Consider the following 27826-nt stretch of genomic DNA (forward strand, 5'->3'; position numbering starts at 1 on the left):
TTGAATATACCACTACCTAAAATAAAAGTGCCTGCAAGATTCAACATTTTGTTATATTAGAGGAAAATGAAAAATTATGAAATGAATAAAAAATAGTAAAGAATTTCTAAAACAAGTTAGATAAATGAAAAAGTAACAAAGAAAAGCAGAAGAGACAGACCTGTATGTCTTCTCCTTGTGGAGTCCACTTCTTCTGTGATCACATCGTGTAATGGACAGACATAGACAAAGGAGATGGGTGTGAGTGGATGTACTCAAGAGGTAAAAAGTGACACTGAAGGAAAGGGCCCCAAATCATTTTGAGAAAGAATCCTGTACACAGTTGCAGGGAAGAAATAATAAAATACGTACCATATGCAAAAAAAATAAAAAATAATACGGAGGAATTGATGGAGAATTGGTTAAGCTATTATGGGTTAGCAGAATCAGAAAAATAAAGTTAGTGTAGAAATAAAGAGGATTCAAAAGTTTACAATTATTTATGGACAGCCCCAATCCTGAACACTGATGCTGAAGAAAGATACCATTAGTAAAAACAATGTTACTTGTATGACCATATTGTTCAAGACATTCCTGAGTCCATTTAAAATCTGTGAAAATGCTTTTAGGATTTTTAATTATCATTTAAAGGAAACAATTTAACTGAATCAACTTTTAAAAGAACAATAAAATAGTTCCAACTGATTTCTATACCTTTCAACTATCCCAAATGCATGAGTGCACACATGAAAATAAAGTAGGGCTATCAGGCCAATGTTCCACGGAATTACTTCAGTACAGCAAAATATTATCATAAAAAATATTATGGAGAGTTATCAAGTAGAAAACTCAGTATAAAAGAGTAGCTGAAAGATATGGCTTTACTTAAATATTAAAAATTCCTAATAACCTTAAATTTACACAAACTTTACTTGATCATATTCCCTTATGATACCTATTTTTCAGAAAATTATTACACACACCATATAACACATCACTGACAGCTCTATTTAAATTTGCCCATCAAAATCCAATATCTACCGTGATAGATATGGCACACATTTTGTAAATACTTCCTTCTCCTCTACTAGTGAAGTTCAGAAGACATTTTACACAGTGATGGAGAGCAGGAGATATCTGCTAAACTCAGCATTCTAGGAAAAAATTTCTTCCAAAGATATTAGTGAGTTAGTATGATTGACACAGATAAACACTATAATACAAAGCCAAAATCTATTTAATTGCATTCTTAGCGTTGAATCAGGTACCACAAAATTCTTAAATCAAAGCACCACATTCTCTTCTGCAATAGTTATATCATAGTTTTTGAGTGATATATAGAAAAACGTATTCTATCAAAATATACTTGGCACATTGACATATTGAAATTATAACTCGTAAGAGGATTCTTTCCTATAACAAACTTATCTCTTTTTCTGAAGAGTGAGAAAATGAAAACTTTCCACTAGGAAAAGATTGCTAAGATGACCAAATCTTGTTTTCTTACAAAAAGGAGAAATTCTAGTATGAATTACAGAGAACTGAAAACGAATGACACATTTTGAAAGTTAGTAATGTCATTTTTATTACTATTTGAGCACATCTTTGATCTATTCAAAATTGGACACTAAATCTCATCATAATTGCATTACAAACCAGACTATGTTGAGAGGATTGATTATCCTCTTGAAATGTACGCCATACATTAATATGATATATGCCATATTTTGTTTTCCATACCTAGTCCACCCACTTCTCAAAGACAGAAAAATCAGAGATATACTAATAACATAGATTAATTCTGATTTTTATTATATCCTATTTCTCATATGCAAAATTTCTCTATATACATGTTTACCATACTATTAAAATAATTTCCTTGCATGTTAAAATGAAATTGATAGGACTTGGATGAAATGACCGTGTAGGTGAATTCCTTCTCTAAAATAAAAAGTTACTTATTTTTTTTTGTGCAGAAAACATAAAAAAACAACAAATAGCAACTTCTTTCTCTACCTAGCATTTCCCTGTATCTTGAATTACTTTATAATGGCACGGAGGCAATGTTCTTCATGTTATATGGATTCAAAACATTCAAAATTCTTCTCAACTAATTCATCCATTAATTATAGAGAATAACTGAGGCAGACAGAGTTCGGTGACTTACCCAAGGTCACACAACAAGTTCAGTGGCAGAACCATAAATAGAACAGAGGTCTCCTGATTACCAGGTCAATTTTCTTTCTACTAGATGCTATATGACCCATAAAAACATGTGAAATAAAAAGCCAAGCAAAGAAAAAACAAAAAATCTTCTCATGGTGGCACCTGATTTGGACATTGTATTATATAGCATTTAATTGGAATATTTTTTAAAAGAGGTAAGTGCTATAATTATACAAGTAGTTCACTGATGCTTTCACTCTTATCAGGAATATGGCAACACTTAGCACCAATAATTTAATTTACAAAAATACAAAATTCAGATTACATAAAATGATGAAAATGAAAGATTTGATAATGATCTCACTGCTACCTGAAAGTGCCCATTTAATCACTTTTCCATCATTTATATGAATATGATCCATCAATAAATAGGTCATAACCATAATTATATTAAAAATCACTTAATTTTAATTAGCAGATAGAACATTCATTTAAATCATCTCAAAGTATAATTCACAGTTCCACAAAATATATTTTAAAATTTTTTGACATTTTTGTCTTCCTTGTTATTAAAATTTGTATTACATATACTTTGTATTAAAACAGCTTCATTTTAAAAGAGAAACTTATGGTTCAACCTTATCATTTAAGCAGCTATGTCTTATTTAAATGGTAATAAACTGTAAATTCTTATTTCACATATACTATTAATGAATTGCAGACTTCAGTAAATCTTGAAGAAGCTGAATACTGCCTCCACAGTTCCTATCTCCCTACTTTTCCTTTGATCATTCCTATACCATAAACATTCTGCTCTTAGGTGCCATTTTAATGGCAGTTTTCATGAGAACTCTTTCTTTTTTTAAAAAAAATTTTTTTTCAACGTTTATTTATTTTTGGGACAGAGAGAGACAGAGCGTGAACGGGGGAGGGGCAGAGAGAGAGGGAGACACAGAATCGGAAACAGGCTCCAGGCTCTGAGCCATCAGCCCAGAGCCCGACGCGGGGCTCGAACTCACGGACCGCGAGATCGTGACCTGGCTGAAGTCGGACGCTTAACCGACTGCGCCAACCAGGCGCCCCGAGAACTCTTTCTAAAGCTTCATTTTATCAATAGCCAGTTAGATAGTAAGAAGTTAAGGATAGTAAAAGTATACTCTCTTTTATGTATCCATTACTGTCATAACTGTGTTTGGTTCATAGTTTTAAGCTTAGAAACCTAAAGACTTTGTAGAGAGAATGTACAGTATTTTTTTTTTTTTTTGGTTCATTCCATCATATGAGCCAACAAAGAAGAAATAAAATATTTTCATGTATTATATTGAAATAGACACTTAAAAATATAATGAATACTTCATAAGCCCCATAAAACCATTTCTTCACTTAAGGTAAATTATTTTTGACAAATATTTTTCAATATAGGTGCATCAAAGTGTAAACTTGAAAAAGAATGGGGTTTTAATCAAGCAAAGTAATACAATATCTATTTATCTATCTACATACTTACTAAAGTTGTCTGTATTTGGTTCTGAAAATTTTTAAAAATCTACTAAAGATAAATACATAAAATAATTACTTTCATTAATTTATTTGGAAAAAATTAAGTTCATAAGAATGAATGCAATGTCAAATTTTATGCAAAATTTTGTGCAAACCAAAAATTTTCCCTTGCCAATATAATGTATCAACTTTTATTATATTTTGACTTAATTACCTCAAGTTCAAAGAGAAATAATCATCTGTAACCAACTTAACTTAAAAAGGCATATATATGGGGCCTGTTTATACATAAATGCAGTTTTTACCGAGGGTGTACTTTGTTGATGGTTAAAGTTCTCATTGAACATCATATACCACAGACATAATATTGGTCCTATTATCAGATGTAATTGTACTTGAATAAACACGTGTCCTTCAGGAGTAAGCATTCTGTTAAAAAGATTCCTGGCAATGAAACAGAAGCCTCAAAACTTTAAGAGCATAATAGAACTTTCACTTAATTAAAAACTAATCAGTTATGAGGGCTTTTTAAAAGTCATAGTATCTTAGAATGTCTCTTTGGGGTCAGGAGAGATACCTTTCAAAATGAAGCCTAAATAAGCAACTATTTATTAGGAGAGCCTCAATGACACAAAGGTCAGGATGGATCTAGAATATAAAAACAAAATGTTTACCAAGTTTACTGATTTCAAACTAAAACTGCTCCTCTGTGACAAAATCTTGTTGAAAAATTCCTCAACTAAGTGATTTGAGTTTATTTTTTAAACTAATTATTACTTTCCATAGTTTTGTTAACAACCATAAAGTTATTGAACGCTTATAATAACTTCTACCTATTAAAATAAGCACGGTACAATATTTTACAATATTCTGCTATTTTTAAAAGCTCACTAATAAAAATGTTTATCTTTTAAATCCTAGCTGTACTGTTTTTTTCTGATTCTGTCCTTGAGGTCTGACACATAATGCAGCTTTAAATACGGAAGAAAAATATGCCCAGAGTATGTATTGAGGGAGCTTAAAATAATTGACTTTCAAACTACATCACACGATCATTAAAAAGACAGTCACTGAATTCCAGCTTGGCCTTATAAGCTTATCTTTATGTTCAGAGGAAACTGATCCAACTTTAAGCAACGGAATGCATAAACCATGAAATTTTACTTTATCGATAGGAAAATATAGTTGTTATCAAAGAATGCTATGTTTACATCTGAAGATATCATTAGTATTTAATTCTGAAATCCCATCAGTTGATATGCGTTGTATAAAATATTTACTTAGTTTTTACATTACTTTTTTTTCTATCAAAAATAAAATATATTCATTCTACAACAATCCAGAAATTACCAGTCTCTAATACTGCCCAAGAACACAGCCTTGATGCGATTTTCCAGATTAGATGGATTAGACTAGCATCTAACTAGAAGACTAATTTAGATTATTGATTTAGATGGAAAACATTGTTTCTACTATTAAGAAGTGTTAAAATATTAAAAAATAAAGGGAAGCAAAAGTCCCTAACATCAAAATACTCAAAAAACGTCAAGTATTAAATTCACTAACAAAATACAACTCTCAATATTTACTTTTCTTAAGATAAACTTCATGAAGCATAATTACAAAGGGAGAAGAAAAAAAAATCCCTACCTTCACCACAGTTACAGATCCATAAAGAATACAATATGGAGATATCCATGTTAGAAAAAATTAAAGGTTAATACATTAACTAAATCATATAATATTAAAACTAAGGGTTTATGCATACAAGATGCTATAGTATGTCGCGAAACACAACTTGCAAAATATTGTAACAGTAACCCAACAAAGAAGTTCACTGTCCTCTACTTTCCCAGAGAAGCACAGACTTATTTCCCAGATAAGAAACAGCAAAGTAAGTAGCACCATCATGGTTTCGGGGTAATTACAATAAAGGGAGCCAAAATTTTCCTAGATATAGTATATTTTACACGTAGAAAATTACAAATCAAGGCAGGTAATCTTTTTATGAATAGTATCAATTAATTATCAAATGTTTCAGAAATCATTTAAAATTGTTATCTCAAAATGCATTCTGAACTATTTAAGTCCAAGATCTTTAATTGGAGAAACTATATCAGTTCTAAAACATTCATTCAGTATGACTAACTAAAGTTAGCTTTACCACCAAGTTTTTTGTCGGATGAGTTTAAGTAAAATATGAGATACAATATTTTATGTAAAATATGCTCTTTTCTCAGATACATTTCAATTACTATAAGAACAGATAACTCACAAAGTGAAAAGAGACGAAAGTTTTTCAGTGTTTAATAATACTGCATTATTATAGATCACAGTATTCTAGTCTAGAACAAGATTGCTCATTGAAAAAATAAACAACAGATTTTCCATACTCAAAAAATCCTGACTTGTGTTAAGAATGTTTTATTAACTTTACGGTCTAAACAAAATCTAATCCACATTCTACATAAGGAAGATGTTGGTGATTTACACTAAACATTATCCATAAAACCTGAAGTTTAAAATCATTTGTATGATTTTTATATTTTATGCTCATAACTAAGATATTAATGTAATAAATATCATTATGTTTCCCAGGTATCTTCATCTATACTATCAATTAAGTAAGAGATATTGAATATATATCACCCTTTGGCTGATAATCCCCTTAGGGCAGTCTAGTTTTTCGAGATGTCAAGATTTTTCTTTAAAAAAAAGATACTAATCCATAATACTTACAGTTCATCCAAATATTGGTTAATTTTCTAGCCTACATAATGCCATGTATTCCTCTGGTTCTATAGTCTTGGATTTAAAATAAAAAATGCAAATGACTTTTTTACATTGTTAGTATACATCCTAAAAATGAAAACATTTCCAGGTATTATTCTTGCACAGACTTTCATAAAACAGCAATAAAAAATATAACAATACAGGCTATTGATACATAGCTGACTTTGCATCTCAGATTTGGGTTCAAGTCTTCACAAAATTTTTCTAATACCACAAGTTTACTACAGTAGTCTTCTGATGAAGAATCTTTAACAATTAATGGAAGATGGTATCTTAGATTTTACTGAATGAAAATGATGTATTAAACACTGAGTACAATCAATAGATTATTAGCATCATAGATGTATTTAAATATAAAATAAAGGATGACTCCAAACATACGTTCCGTAGAGCTCATGCTCAAAACATGTCACGGAAATGTAATTGGCCCCACCTGATATCCCACTACTTTCCTCTCATTTCATCACTTCAAAGTTTCAATAATTGAAAAATATTCTTTACATATCCTACCTTACTTATAGAAACAAACAAAAATATTTAAGGACACTAACATTTAGCAGTGTTTACTGCCTTAGCATTCCACATACTTACTCTAGGGTGTGAATTTCCAGGACCAGTTTGAAATTCCCAGTAAATAGGAAAATGCACAATTGCCAACAATAGATAACTCTATGTAAACATTTTATCATGACATCAAAGCAAGCACTCTAACTACGTTAATTTTCCTGTACTACACATGAAGTTTATATTCAATTGGGGGACTAAAGGGATAAAAAAAATATATGCTATATGTGAGAATATACAAATTGATAATATTTAGAGGGCATTTAAAAAATTTTGTTTGTGAGAGTTAAAAAAAATTTGTTTAGCTAAACATTGCATTGCTTCATGACTTTAATATTCAACATAATTTATTTGCATAGATATGTAGGGCCACAAATCTATTTATGTAATCAGAATGATGGCAAAGGAGACAAATAAATAATAGTTTATGACCAAGGATAACTCATATCACACAATATAGCAAGGGAAGAGTTTTACAGTAATCATTAATTTTACACTGTTTACCTTTAAATCCCATTAAGTATATTAAGATAATTACTACCCAAATAAACTGATTCTTAATTGAAAATTTGAAAAAAAGAAAGATATTTTTCTTACTTATAAATATATTTATATTTATATTTAAATATAAAACTTATAAATATATTTAGATTCCTAAAGTAAATTCCAGTTTATTTTACTAAATTTTCAGTATGTGTTTTACTAAAAGATGATTCACAGACTAAGCCACTTGCACTGTGGCATTTTGGCTTTCTTTCCGGACTTAGGGAACATACTACTTTTTCTCAAAGAAACCTATTCTCCTTAACAGCACTATCACAACTGTGGTAACTTAATCATTAGTATTATTACTTTTCATTTATGTATTTTTGCCAGAATATAAACTCTATGAGGGCAATTGCTGTATCCATGTTGTTTATGCCAATAACTCAGTGCGAACCACAATGCCTGGCATACAACAGAATAGCAGTGAATACTCACTAATAAGTTAGTTTAATTTATACACTGACATAGTTTAAAGCCTAAATTTTTGAGACCTAAGATGAACTAAGTCACCATTTAAAAATACATTAACACTGTTACTATAGACACAGTCATTTTAATGATAATATCGCTATCAAAAATGCCATTTACATCCTAAAATTTTGAATGAAATTTTCAATGTGTACTCTCATCCAATTACTGATTAAAATTAGGACTGATTATTCAGTTTATTGGTTACCTCTGCCCTTTACTCCTGGTTCAAGTTTTTGTTTTCTACTTAGTTAATAATGCTTCTCCAAATAAGAAAAGAAAGAGAGGAAAATAAAACCGCTTTATTTCAATTCATTCATAGAAATAATGGACTGAAGAGACTACTGAACTCACACAATACGCTACCATTCCTTATTGTAGCAATATTTTTAGCTGCAAAAGTTGTAAGTAAGTCATTGCCAATATCTGGTTTAATGTCTTGACAGTATCATTGGAGCTTTGTACAGCACTTTTTAAGGATGCAAATAATACCTCTCCATTATTAAGGTACTTTAATTAAGTATATTTGTATCTAATTATATATTATATTTAATTATATATTAAATTTAATACATTTAATAAATAAATATATTTAATTATATATTGTGATACCTTTCCATTAAGGTACTTCAATTTGGGTCAAAACAGCCAAATATATAAATGGCCATTTGTGTTTAAATTAGTCAATTCTTCTCCTATAGAAATAATCTTGATGACAAAAAATCTGTTTTTTCAAAACTATGTAGAATTCATTTTCTAAACAAATCTTGAAATAAAGTGTTCACCATTCTAATTAAATAGGTTCTACACACTATGAAGTTCACACCAAAATGAGAAAAAGGAGGTACAAGAAGCACACACATATTTAAAAAGCATGAAATGCAATGCTTATAGTCTCATGCTTTCAGTGGTTTTCCAAACCCTGACAAACCTGACTCAGATTGGTGCTTCTTTTTCGGCAATGATTTGTCATCACTTATTGTACCATTCACCTTTTTCTGGTCTTCCCACGTGACTTCTAGTATAAATCAAAAAACAATAATCAGACCTTGTCGGAAGTATAGAGAATGTGTGCAAAAAGAGCCTAAAATACTTCAGGAATATAATTTTTTTTAGACTTTTCCCCCTATGCTTTTCCATAAACTCTTAGTAATATGTAGTCGATGTTTTAGATACAGGAATGTGACATTTGAAATTTTTTTTTGATTTCAAAATCCAGAGCACCAAAATTTATTCCAGTAAATTCCAAAACATATTTTCAATAAAATGGATGGGGGCCAAAATATAAAAAAAAAAAAAAAACTATAATTAAAATGGTTTGGCAAACAAAGTTTTTTTTCCTTGGTTGATATTAAATAACGTTAATTTCTTTTAGAAATAAATGTTTTGCTAACCATTGTGTTATTATGGTGAAATAAAATGTTTATATGGAATTAAAATGCAGAGACCTCAAAAGATATCAAGAGAAAATCTACAAATACATTTTAATATATAAGATAAAATTACTAGTTATTTTGCTACCTTATTCAGTACTTTCATTAAACCACAGAAAAATTTATGCGCAATGAGGATATTATTTCAATGGAAACTACTAACAGTTTGGTGTCATTGAATATGAGTTACCTGGCTTATCTAAGATTATTCAGAATTATTTGTAGTATTATATAATATTTTTCATTCAACAAATATATATTCAGCACCTATTATAATCCAGGCACGTCTAGGCACTGGGAATATAACCATAAACAAAAAAAGGCAAAAATCCATGCTCTTATAAAGTTTATATTCTAGTAGGAGAAATAGATTAAACAAGATAAACGAGTAAAATAGTTTATGACTTAGAAATGTGTAAGTGCTCAAAAGACAAACATGAAGTGGGTAAGAAAAAAAAAAAATGGCCAGGGTGTGATGGAAGCTTGAATAAGGTAGTCATGAAGGCAAGTTTTGAGTAAAGAACTTAAGGAAGGAAGTAAGGGAGTAAACCATATAGTTATTTGGGGAGAAGGCATTACAATCAGTAGAACAGCACATGCAAAAGTCCCGAGGTAAGAGCCCGTCTGACATGTTCTAGAAAAGCATGGACATCTCTGTGGCTGGCACAGAGTGAATGAAGGGGAAAATACTAGAAGATGAGGTTAAAAAGGTAATAAAATGGGAAGTGGGGGAGTGCAGTTCACGTAGGGCCTTGTAAGTCATGTACCAAAAGACTCACTGACCACCACTGAATCTTAATCTCAGTAGCATTCATAAGCACTTATGTATACACTTGCCTGTTTTTTATTCAGATTTTTAAAGGTACCTTATAAGTAGCTGGTTACTATTGACGTATATTTGTAATCCCATGAGGTTTCACCATGCCATACAAAATCCTCTGGTGCCTTATCCTCCTTTGGCCATAAATAATGGAATACTAACATCTTAAAATACTAACCTAAGCAAAACATAGCTAGGAAGATGAAATTACTGTCAAGATGGGAAAATATGCCATCTCTAGCATATCTACTAGAATCAACTGCATCAATTATAAGGGTTTTTCAGTTCCTAAACCCGAAATAAATGTTATTAATACTAAGTCACTTTATTCTGGTCCCACATGAACCGACTACTGTGAAGAAACAAACTCCTTGATTTGGGAGTATTAAAGTAACACTGAGGTGTATCATCGATACCCTGATTTTCCAATTGGTAAATAATCTGCTAAAGATACAATATAGGACTCTGAAATGGTAAACAAGCTAGATAGAGATGCTATATTTCAATCAACTGCTAGTGGAAAGAAAAATTTTTAAACATTTAAAGAATATACAAATTTTCTAATAAATTCCAACGCTCTAGTTAAGCGATAAGAATAAAGGAATCATCTGCCCCTTAATCCAAATTAATGTGTAATATCAAAAATCAAGAGACCAATTCCCTCTTTTTTGCAGAAAATAACAAGTTCATTAGTAACAAAGTATTTCTTGCATTTGGTTACCCACCTACATAATATGAAAGATTTAACAAGCATTACAGACTTGTTTCTAAAATCACAATTGCTAAAACCCTAAACATTTGTCATTTTAGAATTGTTACATCTTTCACCACTTGATAGTTTGTAATGTTACAAAATAGAAGACATGCTACTTTTGAAGTAAGATTGAGTATGTATGTAGAGGTTGAAATGGCTTGTTTTGGAAACGGTACAGCCTATCTGTAAATTGGCAGGGAGCATATTCTGAAGGGTGGAATAAAAAAAAAAAAACAACACCTTAACACATGACATGTTTAATTTTAAACACTTTCTTTGAGTTGACAAACATTTTAGATGAAGAGAAATTGTTTAAAGTCATTTGCCTTGTGTTGGCAGAGTGAAATTAGCCAGTATTTGTTGAAAATTTATTACACGTCAATAACAAAAGAAGTTCCATAACCATCAATTTATAAATGTCAGCCAGTGTAACAATGAAAGATGACTTAGGCTATCAAGGCTATCAACAGTTGACAAAAAAAATGTAATAGATATGTTACCAGACTGAGACCCATGGTGGTTTCTAGGAACATTTCTACTATTAACTATGTGTATAACCTTAGGCAAGTTTCATAGTCTCTTTGGTCTCTTGGATGTTATATTTGAAGTGAGAAAGCTGGTCTTGAAAATTTGAAAGGTTATTTTCATCTCTGAAATACAGGGTTGCTCTTGCTTCTTATTATTCTAGATTGATGAGGCAGATTTTATGGAAGAGTACCGAAACCAGAGATGAAAGTAGGACACCGAGAGTTTAGAAGATTTTCCAAAAGTTCTAAATGTGACTATTATTAAATGCTTGCTGAAACTCAAATGTCTATTTTAAAACATAATTAAAGTCACAAAAAGAACAGAAGTGACTACTGACTCATTAATTCATTCATTACCCAAAAGCCAGTGCTAAAAGGTAGCCATATTTAAGCCCTTTTTGAACTACAGGTCACATCATTAAAATGAAATATTTACAGTAATTAAAAGCAAACTAGTTTTGTATCAGGAAAATCTTCAAATTGTTTGAAAATTGTTTTAGATATATTAAATAAAAATAGCAAAAATATCACTGATGCAACATCTTAAAGACAGTCTTTTCTGTTAAAGGACTATTGTGGTAATTTAAAAAATAAAATAATCTCCTTAATGTTAAATAATAATGAACTTAAAATTGAAATTTAAGTACAAAGTGCAAGTCCATGATACTGTATACCCAGTACCCAAAGGTAAAAAGTAAAAAAATCAAAGATGTATAATGTAATTTAATTGGCAAGTATTACTTTGAAAGAATCCATTCAAGTACAGACAAAAAGTTTGTTCTGGAGGGATATATACATATATATGTATATGTATATGTACATATATATGTATATGTATATGTATATATATGTATATATATATATAATAAATATATATATATATTTTTACTAGTACTCTGAGTATTTTAAAACTGAGTTGAGTAGATATTCAGTTGTGAATTTAATTTGTAGATGGGAAAGCTTAAAGACATCTTTAACCAATGTTAGATAATGTAAAGAATGATTTTACTCATGAAGACTTAACTATGAAGTGTGTTTTTAAGTGACATTTAAGAAACCCACATGTCTTCAAAATAACTGTATTCCAGCTAGTTTTCATCACACTAGGCAGCCAATCCTACAAATACTACGGTTTAAAGAGCACAGATTCTTTTTTTTTTTTTTAATTTTTTTTTTCAACGTTTTATTTATTTTTGGGACAGAGAGAGACAGAGCATGAACGGGGGAGGGGCAGAGAGAAAGGGAGACACAGAATCGGAAACAGGCTCCAGGCTCCGAGCCATCAGCCCAGAGCCCAACGCGGGGCTCGAACTCACGGACCGCGAGATCGTGACCTGGCTGAAGTCGGACGCTTAACCGACTGCGCCACCCAGGCGCCCCTAAAGAGCACAGATTCTTACATTAATAAGACTGCATTTATATAATCCTATATGTTTCAATGTGCCCCCACATACAGCATTGTATTTAATGCTATAAAAGACAAAAAGGAGCTTCTATCATGCGGTTGGCTTCTATGGGTAAGAAAACAAAGAGCTGAATAGTTATCTACTGTATGAACCATCCCACATCCATTACCTCATCTGATTCTCAAAGTAACACAGTGGGAATAAAAGAGATATGCTAAGATTTCCTTTTCTCAGATGAACTAACTCAGGTTAAGGGCCTAGAGTCACATAGTTGGTACATAGTAAAGGCAGGCCCTGAGCCAAGGTCCAAAATATGTGCTCGTTCTCTAGTCCAATATCATGTTCCTAAGATTATATTGTTTTCAACAACTAACAGAAGATGGCTTTAGGATTATGTTTAGAAAGTCAGTGGTGGTATGGCTTGAACAATGGCTGAAGTATGCAGAAAGGTATGAGGTAGAAGAGAGTTTTTCACTAAATATTATTAGTCAATTGAGTCTTTAGGAGTAGAGAATAAAATGAGCAAAAGGGAAAGAAAAGTACAGGGCACCTGGGTGGCTCAGTCGGTTGAGCGTCCCACTTCAGCTCAGGTCATGATCTTGAGGTTCATGAGTTCTGGCCCCATGTTGGGCTCTGTACTGACAGCTTGGATCCTGGAGCCTGCTTCAGATTCTGTGTCCCCCTTCCCTCTCTGCCCCTCCCCTGCTTGTGCTCTCTTTCTCTCAAAAAAAAAGTAAACATTAAAAACAATTTTTAAAAAAGGGAAAGAAAAGTAAAATAAGGAGAAATGGCCTCCAAGAAGGAAAGCCTAGGAAAAGAAATTTTAAAATATTTATCTGGAAGTACTTTTAACTTCTACAACTGATTCACTTAGGCTTGTGGAACTGAATGACGAGGGAAATTTTTAAATGCATTTATTCATCTTTACTGTGGTCTCTGATACAGTTCAGACCATCACAGCAGACTACTGAAATACGCTTTTAAAACGGTCATTGGTCCTGCTCTTTTCTTTTGAGCCATCCTGTTCATCATCACTGACTTACTATTCCATAATACAGATGTGATTGAATGCTCAAAAATATATGATACATGTCTTGCTGTTTTATGATATCCCTGAATTTCTCCATATAAATTTTGGTCAAATGGTCATTGGCCTAAGTTGGCAACGAATGTTATATTTAGGAAATATAAAATCCATTCCTATCTAGATATAATTCAAATTTGGAAATTAAGACATGGGTACAGTACTCTCCTTGCCTAAGAATCATTCATAAGAATACAGAGAGGCAGCAAAACACAGTCAGCCCATACTCTAAATGCTCTCCAATTTCTAGAATGCTTGTATTTTTATTTTTTTATTGTTTATTTTGAGAGAGAAAGAGAGAAAGAGCAGGAGAGGGGAGGGAGGGAGAGAGAGAGAGAGAGAGAGAGAGAGAGAATCCCAAGCAGGCTCCGCACTGTCAGCACAGAGCCCGATGTGGGGCTTGAATTCACAAACTGTGAGATCACGACCTGAGCTGAAATCCAGAGTCAGACGTTAACCCACTGAGCCACCCAGGCGCCCCTAAATACTTGTAGAAGCAAGTATCCTTTACGGAAACTGTCAAAAATAGTTTATTAATTTTGGTTCCTTTGTAAACTTTTTTTTTCCCTCTCTTCTTCCTCCTTTCCTTCCTTTCTTTCTCATCGCAAGGTTATCTATATTTGAAATAAAGTAGATGACTATACATTGAGGCTCAAAGGGCAAAATATTTTTCCTTTTATATGTTTAGGGACGTGACTTTTTGATAGGTAGCATGGTAGGGTTTAGTCTATAAACCTGATAGTGAGTGACTCACTAAATAGTCAGAGGTTATATCTGTTAAGTTTCCAAACCAAACGAAATTAACAAATAACAGTAAAAACATAGACAATAAATTGGAAGCAAAACCATTTGACACTTTAGATCGTATTAGTTACATCTCCAAAAACACTTCATTTCTTTAGAAAATTCTTACAGAATACTTTATTTTACAGAAGAGGAAACTGAGGTGCAGAGAAATTAAAAGCCTTACCAGAGGTCATAGGCCTACCAGTAGAAATGAGCTTAAGAGCCAAGTATTGACTTCCAATGGAGTCCTCTAAACACTACAAAACCTGAAAAGTACTAGTGATTTCAATAGTTCTCTGACTTAGAGCAAAGTATTCTAAGTATTTGCATATTGATTTTTACACATGGATTAAAACATGTACAAATGTATTAGCATGTTATGCAATAACCAATGTTGTAATCTAGCCTTACTTATTCCCTGTGGTATTGTGTCTTATGCAAGCTGTGTGATCAAAAACAGCATCAGGATTAATAATTTCCTAAAAACTACTAAACAGTATCTATTGAATAAGTGGCTCAGTTTTACTTTTATAACCAGGTGCTTTTACTTTAAATTGGAAGTTTTCAGACTGTGTGCTAAAAATGCAAAATCAGAGCAAGACATCACTAAGAAACATGAGTAATAACAGCTAACACTTACATGGTACTTATCATGTGACCAGTATTGTTCTGAGCAATTTAAATATACCAAATTATTTAAGAAAGTAAATTTATAGGGGTGCCTGGGTGGCTCAGGCAGTTAAGCGTCCAACTTCAGTTCAGGTACGATCTCACAGTCCGTGAGTTCGAGCCCCATGTCAGGCTCTGTACTGACAGCTCAGAGCCTAGAGCCTGCTTCACATTCTGTGTCTTCCTCTCTCTCTGCCCTCCCCCCATTTGCACTCTGTCTCTCTCTCAAAATAAAATAAAGACATATTTTTTTTTCAAAGAAAGTAAATATATAGCATGGCTATAAAGCAAGCAACGTTATTTAGAGTAGACGAGTAGAGTAGGGGTAGTTCAAGGCAGAATTCATCATTATGACTCTTCTAAGGTACCTAGTACTCTACCACATGTTACAGTACCCCTTTCCCTATACCTGCCTTTCCCCACTCATAGGCTCTAACTTTCTGCCTATGAAGATCTGTATGTGAGAATAGCTCAGGTCAGTCTCCTCAGGAACATTTATATTTCAGTGTTCTGGAAAGCCTAAAAGCTTTTTATTATTAAAATAATTAAGCCATCAGAGATGAGCAGAATATAAACTATGACAAGCAGTGGAAGAAATATCTTAGGCTGAAAACCTACCCAGAACCCCTCAAAACTTACCTCTTCTTTATACCTATATATCACAATCTTTAAGACACTATGTAAGTGACATGCTATAAAATAATTTTACCAGCCCCGTTTTGTTATTCTTATTATATATTATTATTGTTTTAACTTGGGACCTCCCCAAAGCAGGAATTTGTTACTGCATTCTCAATAACCAACTAGTGCCATATACTGAAAATAGCACATATTGGTTGAAATGAACTAAACCATTAGCTAATAGTTAAAAGAAAATAAATGGTTGAAACCCATGCAAGGAGATTGTCACTTATCTGAAGAGGCACAGTATAGAAATGCTTACATTGGGAGTCAAGACTAGAGATGTGTTACCATGTGGGTTGAACAAAGCTGATTATCCTCTAGAATTCTGCTCCTTTATTAACAAAGGAAAGCAGTTTTAGGAAAAGATTTATAAGGTTCCTTCTAAATCTAAAAGTCTTCATTCTAAATCTAGGAGTAAAGCCACAGAATACCGATAATTACCCTGGTAAACTATAGGCAGATGGCTGGGGCCACATGACTCTACAAAGCAAACTGGCAGATCTTGATTTAGAAAACACACACACACCCACACACGCACGCACGCACGCGCGCACGCACACAGCTTCCCACATATCCTGCATGTATTCTGTTTCTATGATCTCTTCCCTCTATTACAGATTTTTATTGATTTTCTTCTCTTTACAGCCAAACTCTTTCAAAGGCATTATATTCACCATCTCTCTTTCTCTCCTCTTTTAAATCCATTCTACTCAGCCTTCTACTGCCTATGTCTCCAACAAAGCTGTTAGTAATGAAGGTTAGCATGACTTCCTACCTGCTAAATCTATGGTTTCATGCTCAACAGTTCTCTCCCACTTCAAGTACTTTCTTCACTTGTACTCAGAGACACTACACTCCATTGTTTCCCTCCTATTTCTCATTACCCTGCTACCTCGTCTTGTCAACTTCTAAATATGAGAGCAGTTCAGGTCATAGTCCCTAAACCTCTTCTATGCTTGTTCTCTCGGTGATCTCAGCCTTGTGTTCCTAAATCTCTCTTATTATGAGATTAACTCCCAAACAGTCCAAATCTCTAACCTGAAGTCCAGACCATGTTTTAAGCCACCTATTTGGCATCTTATCTTAGATGTCTAAGAGGATCTCTGACTTATATCCAAAACTCAGCACTTGAGCCCACCGAATGATTCTTCTCAAGTTTTCCCCTTTATCCGTTAAGGCTCTATCTTTAATATCTACCCAGAGTCCAACTCCTCCTGTCACTAGCCATCTAAGCCACCATCACCTCTTTGCCAGGTTATTGCAAAAGGCTCCCTGTTTCTAATCTCCATTCTTTCAGGTTAGGCTCAACATGGCAATTAAATTGATGTTATTTCAAAAAGAAATGGTGTTGTGTCACTTGAATGAAAATCTTCCCATTTCACTGAGTAAAAAAAAAAAATCCTAACACTGATAGATAATATGAGTCACCTGCCCCAGTCCCTTCTGACCACACCTACTACTATTCAGCTTGCTCACTCTGTGGTACCCAACTGACCTCTTCACTTTCTCTCGAGTAAGTCAAGCTGGCTCCCATATCAGAGTCCTCCTTCTTGCTGTTGCCTCTGCCAAGAACACTCTTCCTTCCCTGGCCCTCAAGGGGGTAATTCTGTCACTTTATTGAGGTTTCTGCTCAAATATTACTTAGATGGGAATACTTCTCAGAATGCATTATCAAGAATTATTTACCCTATTTTCTTGAATACTATCTAATCCATTATCCTCACTGAATTTTCCTGTTTGTACTTGTCAGTATGTGAAACAATATTATATATTCTTTTATTTATCATTTGCTTCCTCCAATAAATGTAAGGATTATGAAGGTAGGGAGCTTGTTTGACATGCACACTAGTATATCTCCAGCACCCAGAACAGAGACTGGAACATCATAGTACCCCAAAATTATTTGTAGAAATAATGAATTAATAAATAAATAAATTATAATTAGTTAGAAACTCACCAATTATGCTGTTCTTTGAGTCTTAATTTATAGCGCTATACTATGGGATAAGGATAGTCTAGTCGCATTTTAGCTCGTTAGGGGTATGAAGAGCCAATGTATCAAAAGGGATTGGCTTAGGTAGAGTGTCATTTGAGAACTCAGAAACAGATTCCAAGTACTAAAGAATCTAATGTTAATACAGGGTTAATGGAGACATTTTGGCTGACTGATCACATATCTTACTAACTGAAGGGGAGCATACACTATGTCTATTCCAAAATCAAATGTGGGCACTTCAAGATGTAGAATAAAGCTATCTTTATTATTTCCTCTCTTTGCATTTTAAACCAGAAGAGAGGATGGTGACAAATCCATCATTCAATTCAATGCTTGGCCATTTCTAACACATGGTTACAGCTGGAATTCATGGTTACTTTTTTTTTTTTTTTTTTACTTTTCTTTTTTTTTTTTTAAGTTTATTTATTTACTTTTGGTTGGGGGGGGGAGGGTAGAGGGAGAGGGACAGACACAATCCCGAGCAGGCTCCGCACTGTTGTCAGCATGGAGCCCGATATGGGGCTTGAACCCATGAACTGTGAGGTTATGACCTGAGGTGAAACCAAGAGTCAGACGCTTAACCGACTGAGCTACCCAGGCCCCCCCCCCTTTTTTTAACTCAATATGTAAGTAGAAGGAACATAGGAACATCTTTTTAACCTCTGGAAGTTTCTCTAATCCATAAATATGCTTATAACCAATTTAAAAACAACCTCCCACCTTAATCTTACTCATGGACTTTACTATGAGATTTAAAACAGTACATTTGTCTCTCCCAAAAGCAAAGAGCAAAGGGAAAAATTAGATACCCAGAACTTTATTATAAGTAGGTCATCAAAATATTACACTAAATAAAAACATGAGTTAGTATGTGCAAAATATATAGAGTTCTCATCTTTCAAATTTTATACGTGAACTTCTTTCTAGGTCCAACTATATCATATGTAGGATTGATCTACATAACATAGTGATGTTTTGTAGTAAAGATGATTTTTATATAAATGATAAAAATACATTAATCATGAGTGGGAGTGACTGAGGTCCCCATTCTCATTGTCAGTAGAACTTTTACATGCAATATCAAAGGAATAACAAGAATGGAGAACAGTTTAGAAGTAAAAGATATAGCGGTATTCAGGGTCAACTAGAGGTCAGGAAGCCAAAAAACCTGCTGAAAGTACTTCCTCAGTTCAAGTATTTACATTGGTTACCTCCTGTGAAGTCCTTATTCTGATACCTTTATTTAAATGTGCTTAAATACAAAATGGCATTAAATGTTCTTAAAACTTGTTGCACCCTGACATTTAAGAAGATATATTTAGTCTTTCGGATCAGTGACATAAATTTCAGTTCATATGAACATATCCTTTTGTAGGTGCTAAGCAAAGATCATAGAGGTTAAGAAATAGATAAAAATGACAAATATGTCAATGCACATTGAGGGCTTATTTAAATTTTTATTGTTTTATGGAGATTGTTAATATTTTATAATACTTGATTTCATTTTATTTATTTTGCTATGTTATTTTCTCTCTCTCTTTTTTTTTTTTTACCTATCTTAGCACATTTTAAGAATTATATGCTGAGAGGGGTTCAAATAAATGACACTCCCCAGTAAGAAACATTATTAAATTATCTTAACGCTAATTAAATATCACACCCAACACTGTAGACAGAATTTATAACAGACAAAGACAGGACAGAAAGAATTCAAGACTAAAAGACATTGTAACTAAAAATTACTGACACAAAAACTATTCATTTCTTAATTTGGCCCATAACAAGGGCAAATTGTAATGATATAGAGAAATTTTAGAACAATGATTTTTTTTATAACCGTCTTAAAATGCCGACATTCTCAGTCAATACATGTAGTTATATTTGATTAGCAATTACTACAATACATATACGGTCCTACTTTTCCTGACAGAAGTTAGTTGTGCTGGGTTAAAAAATTAAGTCACCAATAATTACAAGAAAACTAAATCTAAGTACTGAAATTGATCATCTTTTTTACTCACCCAGGCAATATATTAATGCATGTGTATAAAACTGTGAACAACTACAAATATTATATATGTTCATTTAATATTGTTGAACTCACAATTAAGTTCATGTCATTTTCTACTTTAAAATTTTGCTTTAAAATATTTTTTAAATCGTTCAGTTTTAAAACAATTTCTGGATTAAAAAATATCTTTGTTGTGTTTTTTGCATGAAAACATGACCATCACTTTTTTCCTCAGAATCTTAACAAGACCAACAAAGCCAAACCTCTGGCTTTAATGCCACACATTTCAATAGAATAGGATCGTACTAGGCTATTTATGTTTATTTAACTTAAGAAAGCATATTCACACACACCACAAATGTCAATACTGAGTGTCTAATATAGAGAAAGGCACTATTAAGTTCATATCGGACTTGCCTTTTTTCCCATTATTAGATGAGCTTGGTGTTTCTCCCTCATTGTCTTTTTAACATTGAAAACAGACAATAGCGGTTAGTAATTAAGGTCACTAACAACCCAAATAAAACTAAGCACACCACAAAAGATGAAATCACACACTAGGGAAACAAATTCATGCATTAAACATGACACCTCACATTAATGAACACAAAAGTAAAGTATATCCTTCCCATCCTATGATAAAAGTAGTAGGAACAAAAATAAAATGAGGAATAAGGAGTAATTTTATACTAAATTAGAAGATTGTAGTTGTGGTTTTATGCTAATTTAATAATTGACATAATTCACTAAGTTAGTTTTGAGAATAAAGCATAGGTAACAAACTGGTCCAACAAATAGGCTTTATCTTAAGGAAGTGAAAAATAAATAAAAATGACATTAACTACCACTGAAGCCCCCAAACTAATGACATCCAACAAAATGACTTTCCTGTGGAAGCCAATTCATAAACAATGTGAAAGCATTTCAGTGTTCATATGGACTGATATGAGATATATAGGAATGGGCAAATAGGAAAACATTAATTGCACACGTAAATTAAAATGAAGTTCATTTTTACGGTATGCTCCAAACAGGTTATTCCTATAGCACTGCAGGAAAATGGAAGATGTGTGACATTCTAGTCGTTAAAATATTAGCCATTCAGAACAGAGATAGTTATACATTTTTATAAATATGCAGCTACACTTGCCTTTGTTTTCATGATCAGATGCACTCTGATGATTCTTCTCGTCTTTCGACATTAAAAATAGTTACTGACAATCAGCAACTACAGTTTAAGAGGTCTTGTGTCTTATACTACATATACTGACAGAATGCATCGATGACATAAGGAAATTGCTTTCACACAATGAGAAAGGAGAGAACATAAGGCATATAAAGGAGACTGTACTGTTCATGAATAAAAAGTGATGAGTTAAACAGGGCAAAATTAGGTCTAAAGTTATTGTTCAAAGAAAGTAAAAAAATTTTTAAACTGACAGCTAAGAAAAGATTAGGATTCAATTCAGTGTTTCAAAGAAAAATAGTGATAATTTGAAAAAAGAAGCATATACATGTATTTACTGATTATGTAACATTTTAAGTTTTAAATCCTTTCAGGAACATTCTGACAAAGAAAGTGGCAAATAACATGACCATCACTTTTTTTTCCTCAGAATCTTAACATGCCCAACGAAGCCAAACTTCTGACTTTAATGCCACACATTTCAATGAAATGGGATTGTACTAGAATATTTATGTTTATTTAATTTAAGAAAGTATATTCACACGTATCACAAATGTCAATACTGAGTGTCTAATATAGAGAAAGAGATATTATGATATATAAATGTAATACGGACTTAAAAAAAAACACAATGAAGGCTCTTTCCACACCACTTAGAAGGAGGACTCTTTGGGAAGAAATTATGATTGTCAATAAACATTAGAGCAATATTGAGCTGGGATGAAAACAGGAATGTATGGTAAATTTTTATTTTAGGAAAAAATGATGAAGAAAATAGAGGTAGCCTCTAAAAGCTTTAATGGAATTTATACTCTGCTCTATATTTACTTACAATTTGCCTCTACAAAACCAAAATTTTTATAGAGAGGAGGCTACGATTGCAATATAGTTCTACTCAGTGTAACCCACAGTAGATACTCAAACAGTTTTTAATAAACAGATGAATTGGATACAGAGTTGGGGTAAAGGATAGGTATAAATTTGGTCAGACGCATTGTCTACAATTTTAGTTTGATTTTAACATTAAGGAACATGTTCCAATGGATAAATCAAATATTCTGATAAGTTATCTAGATAGCTTACGTAATATTTCTCCATCAATAAAATTAGACAATTTATTTAAAAATTAGTGCTGAAAAACAATCTATTCTTTATTGCGCATTTATAAATTTGGAGCCTAAATTCTTACATAAAATTGAAAAGTCATACTTCCCAAACATTCAGTTATTTATTTTAGACACACAGACAGACCTGCCTTGACCTCTTCACCCTGCTTTTCTCCCCACTGCTCTTCCTTATGCCCCGTTTCTTCATTAACTTCTGTATTTGCAGAAGTAAAGAAAAAAATAAGACCAGATGTATATATTTGTTACTCTCAGTGACACAAATGCCAAATTATTCATGATATAGTGAGTGATGATAAGGAGACTAAGAGATTATTTAATAAGTTTCTGACATGTTATGTAAGTAAATAAGTATTTTATTAATAAATTATCATATTGTCTTCTTTTATGTTGACTTTGATTTGTAAAAGAGTAATTGTGGCCCCTAAAATATTTGTGGTATGTGCTAACTGTGTAAAATAGTCAAAATACTTTGTCTATAAGCTTGATATATTCTTAGAAAAATAATATTATGCACCTTTTATGTTACAGAACCAAAAAATGATATTATAAACTCTTTTTTACTTTTACAAAATGCCAGTACATCAAGGTCTGGAGAAAATTTAAAAAAATAATAGTACCTTAACAGTTGTTTAGTACATTGTACTTTTCTTATATTGCTCCTGTTTACTCTGGTTCTCAAACAAGGAGAAGGTAACTAATACTGTACCATCATGAAAACCAACATATATAAAGTTTTAAATTAATTTCATTAATAGACTAAAATATAACCCAAATCAAAAGGAATTAAACTAGGAGTTGATCATTTTTTAGCTGTTGAACAGGATTAGATAAACAAATGTGTCATTACTTTGATTTTGAAATAATGCCATTAAATTATCTTCTGATAACTTTTAGGTGATAATCCAGACATAATTTGATTTAGACCACCTATTGATAGCCTAGTTTGGCTCATGTACCGTTAACATCAGTGGGAAGTCGAAACTTCTAAAAGAGATATTTTATATCTCCTTTAAAGCTAAAGAAAATTACACAATTATGTATCTACTTAAGTGTTCATATCAACATTTACAAAAACATTGTTAAAATCATCCATACCTTCAAGCAAAACAAAACAAACAAAAAACTGAAAAACAAGTCCTTTTGTCTCATAGTGGAAATAACAAGGGTGGTTTAGGCTCTCCTTTCTTTTACTTATAAAAAAGAAAAAAGAATTACAATTAAAGGGACATTAAAGGAAAACCATGGTTTGAATAGACTCTACAAGGCAGAAACTAGATGGTATATAGAGTGTTTGTCGACAAGCCCGTTAAAAACTTCTTCAACCCTGACTTTCATTATCAGCTCTATGTTGGCTTTCGGGTAGATTTATTATTACAAAGAATGGAACTACTCATATCTCAATAGACTATGGCTATAAAAGATATTAAAAGTGAATTTTAAGAAGTTGTGACTTCATATGCCAACAAATGAGGTCAAAACTCTATCTTTAAAAATCCTGGGGAGACAAAAAATTTCATATGTTCTACAGAACTTTCCTTCTGGAAAGTACTTTTAAAATTATATACACCCATTATAATGCGAATAATTGAGAATTATAGAAGTGCTGCTATAATCTCCTTATCAGGCAGCACATTAGCACTAGTCACAACAGCATGGAGTTGTTTAAAATCATTGTACATAGCATAGGAAGAACCTCAATATAGAAGTCGATAAATCATTCAACAACTAACAAGAACACAACTTGTTCCAAGTTATATATATACATACATATATACATATATATATATATATATATGTATATATATCTAAGGCAATAAAATATCCCTGCCCAAAGGTAGTGCACTTAAAATTTTGTTACAAAGAGGTGATAGCAATATACATTTTAATACAAACATCTATAGAATGGCAAGATTATTTTAGTGATACATAATGCACTATGTGAAGGAACTTTTCAATTGTTAAACAATATTTCATGCATTCATTCAACAAATATTTATCGAGGACCTACAATGTGCCAGGCATTATTCTACGTGCTGGAAATTCGTAAGTAAATAAAAGTGAACAATTCCTTAAATTTACAAAGTTAATTTTAGAATTCTATCATTGGCAGAGGAATTTTTATTATCTTAGTGAATGTATGACACTCCATAGATCATGATTCAATATTTTCTCTTGAGTCATAACGTACTATTGATAATAAAACTGCACATATTTAACTTTGGTATACTGTAAGCAGTCTTGGTACAACATGAAAGGTGATGTAGGGAATACAAACCACAACCACTGTCTAATTCAACAACTTTCTTTTCTAGAAAGACAAATTTAATAATTAAAAGATCATCATAAATACAAAATGAAATATCTGATGATAAGAGGAACTAGACTAGGTGTACATCTTCAGTAACATAAACACAGACTGCAATTGATATCTTTGCTTAAGGTCTTGCATTAAACAGAATTCTGGTTGAAAGGCAGATGAAAAAAATTTAAAAACAGAACATTTTATCTTAAGAAAAGATGTGCAACAGAACATTTCACTTAAGAAAAGTTCAACTCTTTGCACTCTTACTTCAATGACGCAAAGAAATTTAACTCCCTGGCATAATTTCCAAGTGAATCAAAAATTGAGTGCTTTACCAAAAATCATAAAACAAAACCATTTTACTGTAAATAAAAGTCTTTACAATGGAGGGACATCAATTGCAGTTGGGTTTATTTTTGCTTCCGTAGCCCCCCAAAAAGGCTGTCAGCATAAAACAAACCCTCCTTTATGTACAGACCTTCATAAGGTTCTATCTCCTTGACTCCATTGTCTAGGAAAAACAAAATAAAAACAAAACAAAAAAGGGAACCAAAGCACAGGGGTTAAAAACAACAGAAATTTCCAAAGATACAGAATGTATGTATCATCTATTAAAGAAAAGTTAAATGGTGATTTAAATATATATATAAATATATATGTATTTTTTGGGAAAGCACATCCAGTTACTAAATAAAGGGACCATTTAAAAAACGAGGTTGAAAATTATTATATTCTATCATCCATGCTTTTAGAGGTCCTTTATCCCAGAATTTATAGATGTTTGGGGAGTATGTTCATCTGTGTATAAACAAATAGTGCTTCTTATGCAAAAATTTGAAAGTATTTAAAATATCAGTACAACATGCATCTTTCTTTGTATATTCATGATTACCTTTTTTCTGGCACTCCAGTTTTGAGAAGGATCACCATTGTTGTGCATCAGCTAACCAGTCCTTTGCAGTGTGTGAAAATTGATTTGGCTAGTTACTAATAAACTTTATGTAACTATCAACAATTACATAAACTTAATTGTAGCAAAGAAATATCATCCAATTGCTTATTTAAGAGCATTAAGTTTACTTTTTAAAATGCATTTACTCAAATCTTGAAAATGTGCAAGAGCAGTAACGGAAGGTTATTTTATCTCCAAATATTACAAATTTTAAGTGCAAAACAGGTAACATTTATAAATATATTTATAAATATAACTACTAGCAAATGCGGCTAAGGCGTTCAATTAACAAAAGAAGAAAACTAACACAAAGGTAGTAAAAAAAAATCTTGATTCACCTTAGCTTCCATGTGTATTTCCTATATGACATAATTAGAAATAAAACTTACTTCTCTCCAGTGTTCCCTTTGGTGGAAGTTGAGGAAGTTGTCGGCCCCTTCGTCCTGCTACTGGAGTACTGGACGGGCTTGTTTGGACAGACCCAGTACGAGGATGAGACCTACAAGATACATCATTGATGTTCATTTTCAGTAGCGTGAGTTAAATAATTTTAACACATTTGGTTCATATGATAGCTGTGCAAGTGCAATTTTAAAAGACGTTTAGCTGCTGATTAAAAGGTTAGGAAAGAAGGACAAAATATGGATATTTGAATGATTGTCAAGAGATGCTTCTACTTTTGTGTAATATGCATACATACACAGATACATGCACACAGAATCCTACAGTAACATCCATGGAATTGTTAAATGTAAATTAGTATTCTATCTAGATGCAAGCAACAGGAGTTCTGCAGCTCAAAAAATGAAAAGTAATGCTTTACATTTCTTTCTACCAGATTTCAAACTCTCACCACTAACCTCCCTCCCTTTATCCAAGGAGATTTTTACTCAGGCTTATATTGGATATCCCTTTATTGGAAAATATCTCATGAATCTACAAAAAAAAAAAAAACAAAAAAACAAAAAACAAAACCCTGAACAATTCAAAATTCAACTAAAGAAGACACTGGTTAATACATGATACTAGTATGGATAGAAAGAAACTAAAAATCTAGCTTTATTTATTGTCATTATGATGATTGTTCCAAAAGTGATGTCTAATGGACACAAACAATTTCTCATTCTGTAGGAGAAGAACATGATAGTTATGAAGTGCATTATGGGGGGATTTACCCAGGACTCCTGATAAATGAGAAATCACAAAACAGATGTGGTCAGGACAGTTAAAAACAAATTACAATGGTAGCCACACACTATTATATCCGCTGAATATAAATAGTGTGCTTACACTGAAAAGGTTAGTATCAATTGTTATTAGTGATCAGCCAAGGATGATAGAAGAGACCATTTAGCTGCTGGGAAAATAAATAGGTGTGCTGGAGGGGCAAAGGGGAGGTTAGTCTGATTGATTTATCTTTCACCTCGATAAGGCAGGTGAAGGAGGGGCAGATCTTCCAGTCATTAATGAAGGCATCGACCTCATGAGGTTTGTATCAGGACGCTCAGTGGATCTGGAGCGGGCGGTGGTCCGCTCTAGGAGAGGCCGTTGTTCTGTTGGTCTGGATCTGTGATATGGCTGTCTATCTGCTGCTTCACAATCCCTGAAATGTTAGTCAAAAAGCAGCTCAGTTGATCTTTAGTGCCCTTCTGCTATTTGGTTATGATGCATCAAACTGATTTTGAAAAAGGTAATTGTTTAAAATTATCGAATTTGTAAAAAAAAAAAAAAAAAAAAAAAAGTTCTCTTCCCCAACATATTCTGAGCCAGTCTCGCTAAACTTCTTAAGAATTTCTAAGGAAACCCCAATCTGCCTCTAATGGCATTCCCAGTGGAGATGACAGGAGTTGCTCAGTTACAATCAATGACAACCAAAACTGCCTGCGTTCCAAAATGAATTCCCTAAATGAAACATGTGAAATATGTGAAGTATTCTATTTTCCAAGAATTCAACGGCTTAGCCTAACATTTTCACGAGAGTGAAGAACATACAAGCATTAATCCTAAAGCCCCTAAAGCGGATTGTTAGCATGTCAGCTGAGATATTAAAAGGCTTTCAGCACAAACATAGTA

The 27826-nt window shown here is 32.4% G+C and overlaps 1 protein-coding gene across 49 annotated transcripts in view; it reads right to left on the reverse strand.

Moving 5' to 3' along the window:
- The window catches only part of RIMS2 (regulating synaptic membrane exocytosis 2), a 612588-nt gene that overhangs the window by 174414 nt on the left and 410348 nt on the right, over window positions 1–27826 (reverse strand). For 17 of the 49 annotated variants that reach the window (XM_045453942.1, XM_045453962.1, XM_045453987.1 and 14 more), the window contains 2 exons: window positions 27177–27356; window positions 26143–26252 (listed from right to left, as the gene is read on the reverse strand). In XM_045453942.1, coding sequence (XP_045309898.1) covers window positions 26143–26252; window positions 27177–27356 — 290 coding nt within the window. Of the gene's footprint in view, window positions 1–160; window positions 194–25279; window positions 25313–26142; window positions 26253–27176; window positions 27357–27826 lie in introns of all 49 variants that reach the window. The other 32 variants (XM_045453935.1, XM_045453941.1, XM_045453944.1 and 29 more) reach the window with 7 other exon arrangements.

The sequence above is a fragment of the Leopardus geoffroyi genome, chromosome C3 (assembly GCF_018350155.1).
Source record: "Leopardus geoffroyi isolate Oge1 chromosome C3, O.geoffroyi_Oge1_pat1.0, whole genome shotgun sequence".
NCBI lineage: Eukaryota > Metazoa > Chordata > Mammalia > Carnivora > Felidae > Leopardus > Leopardus geoffroyi.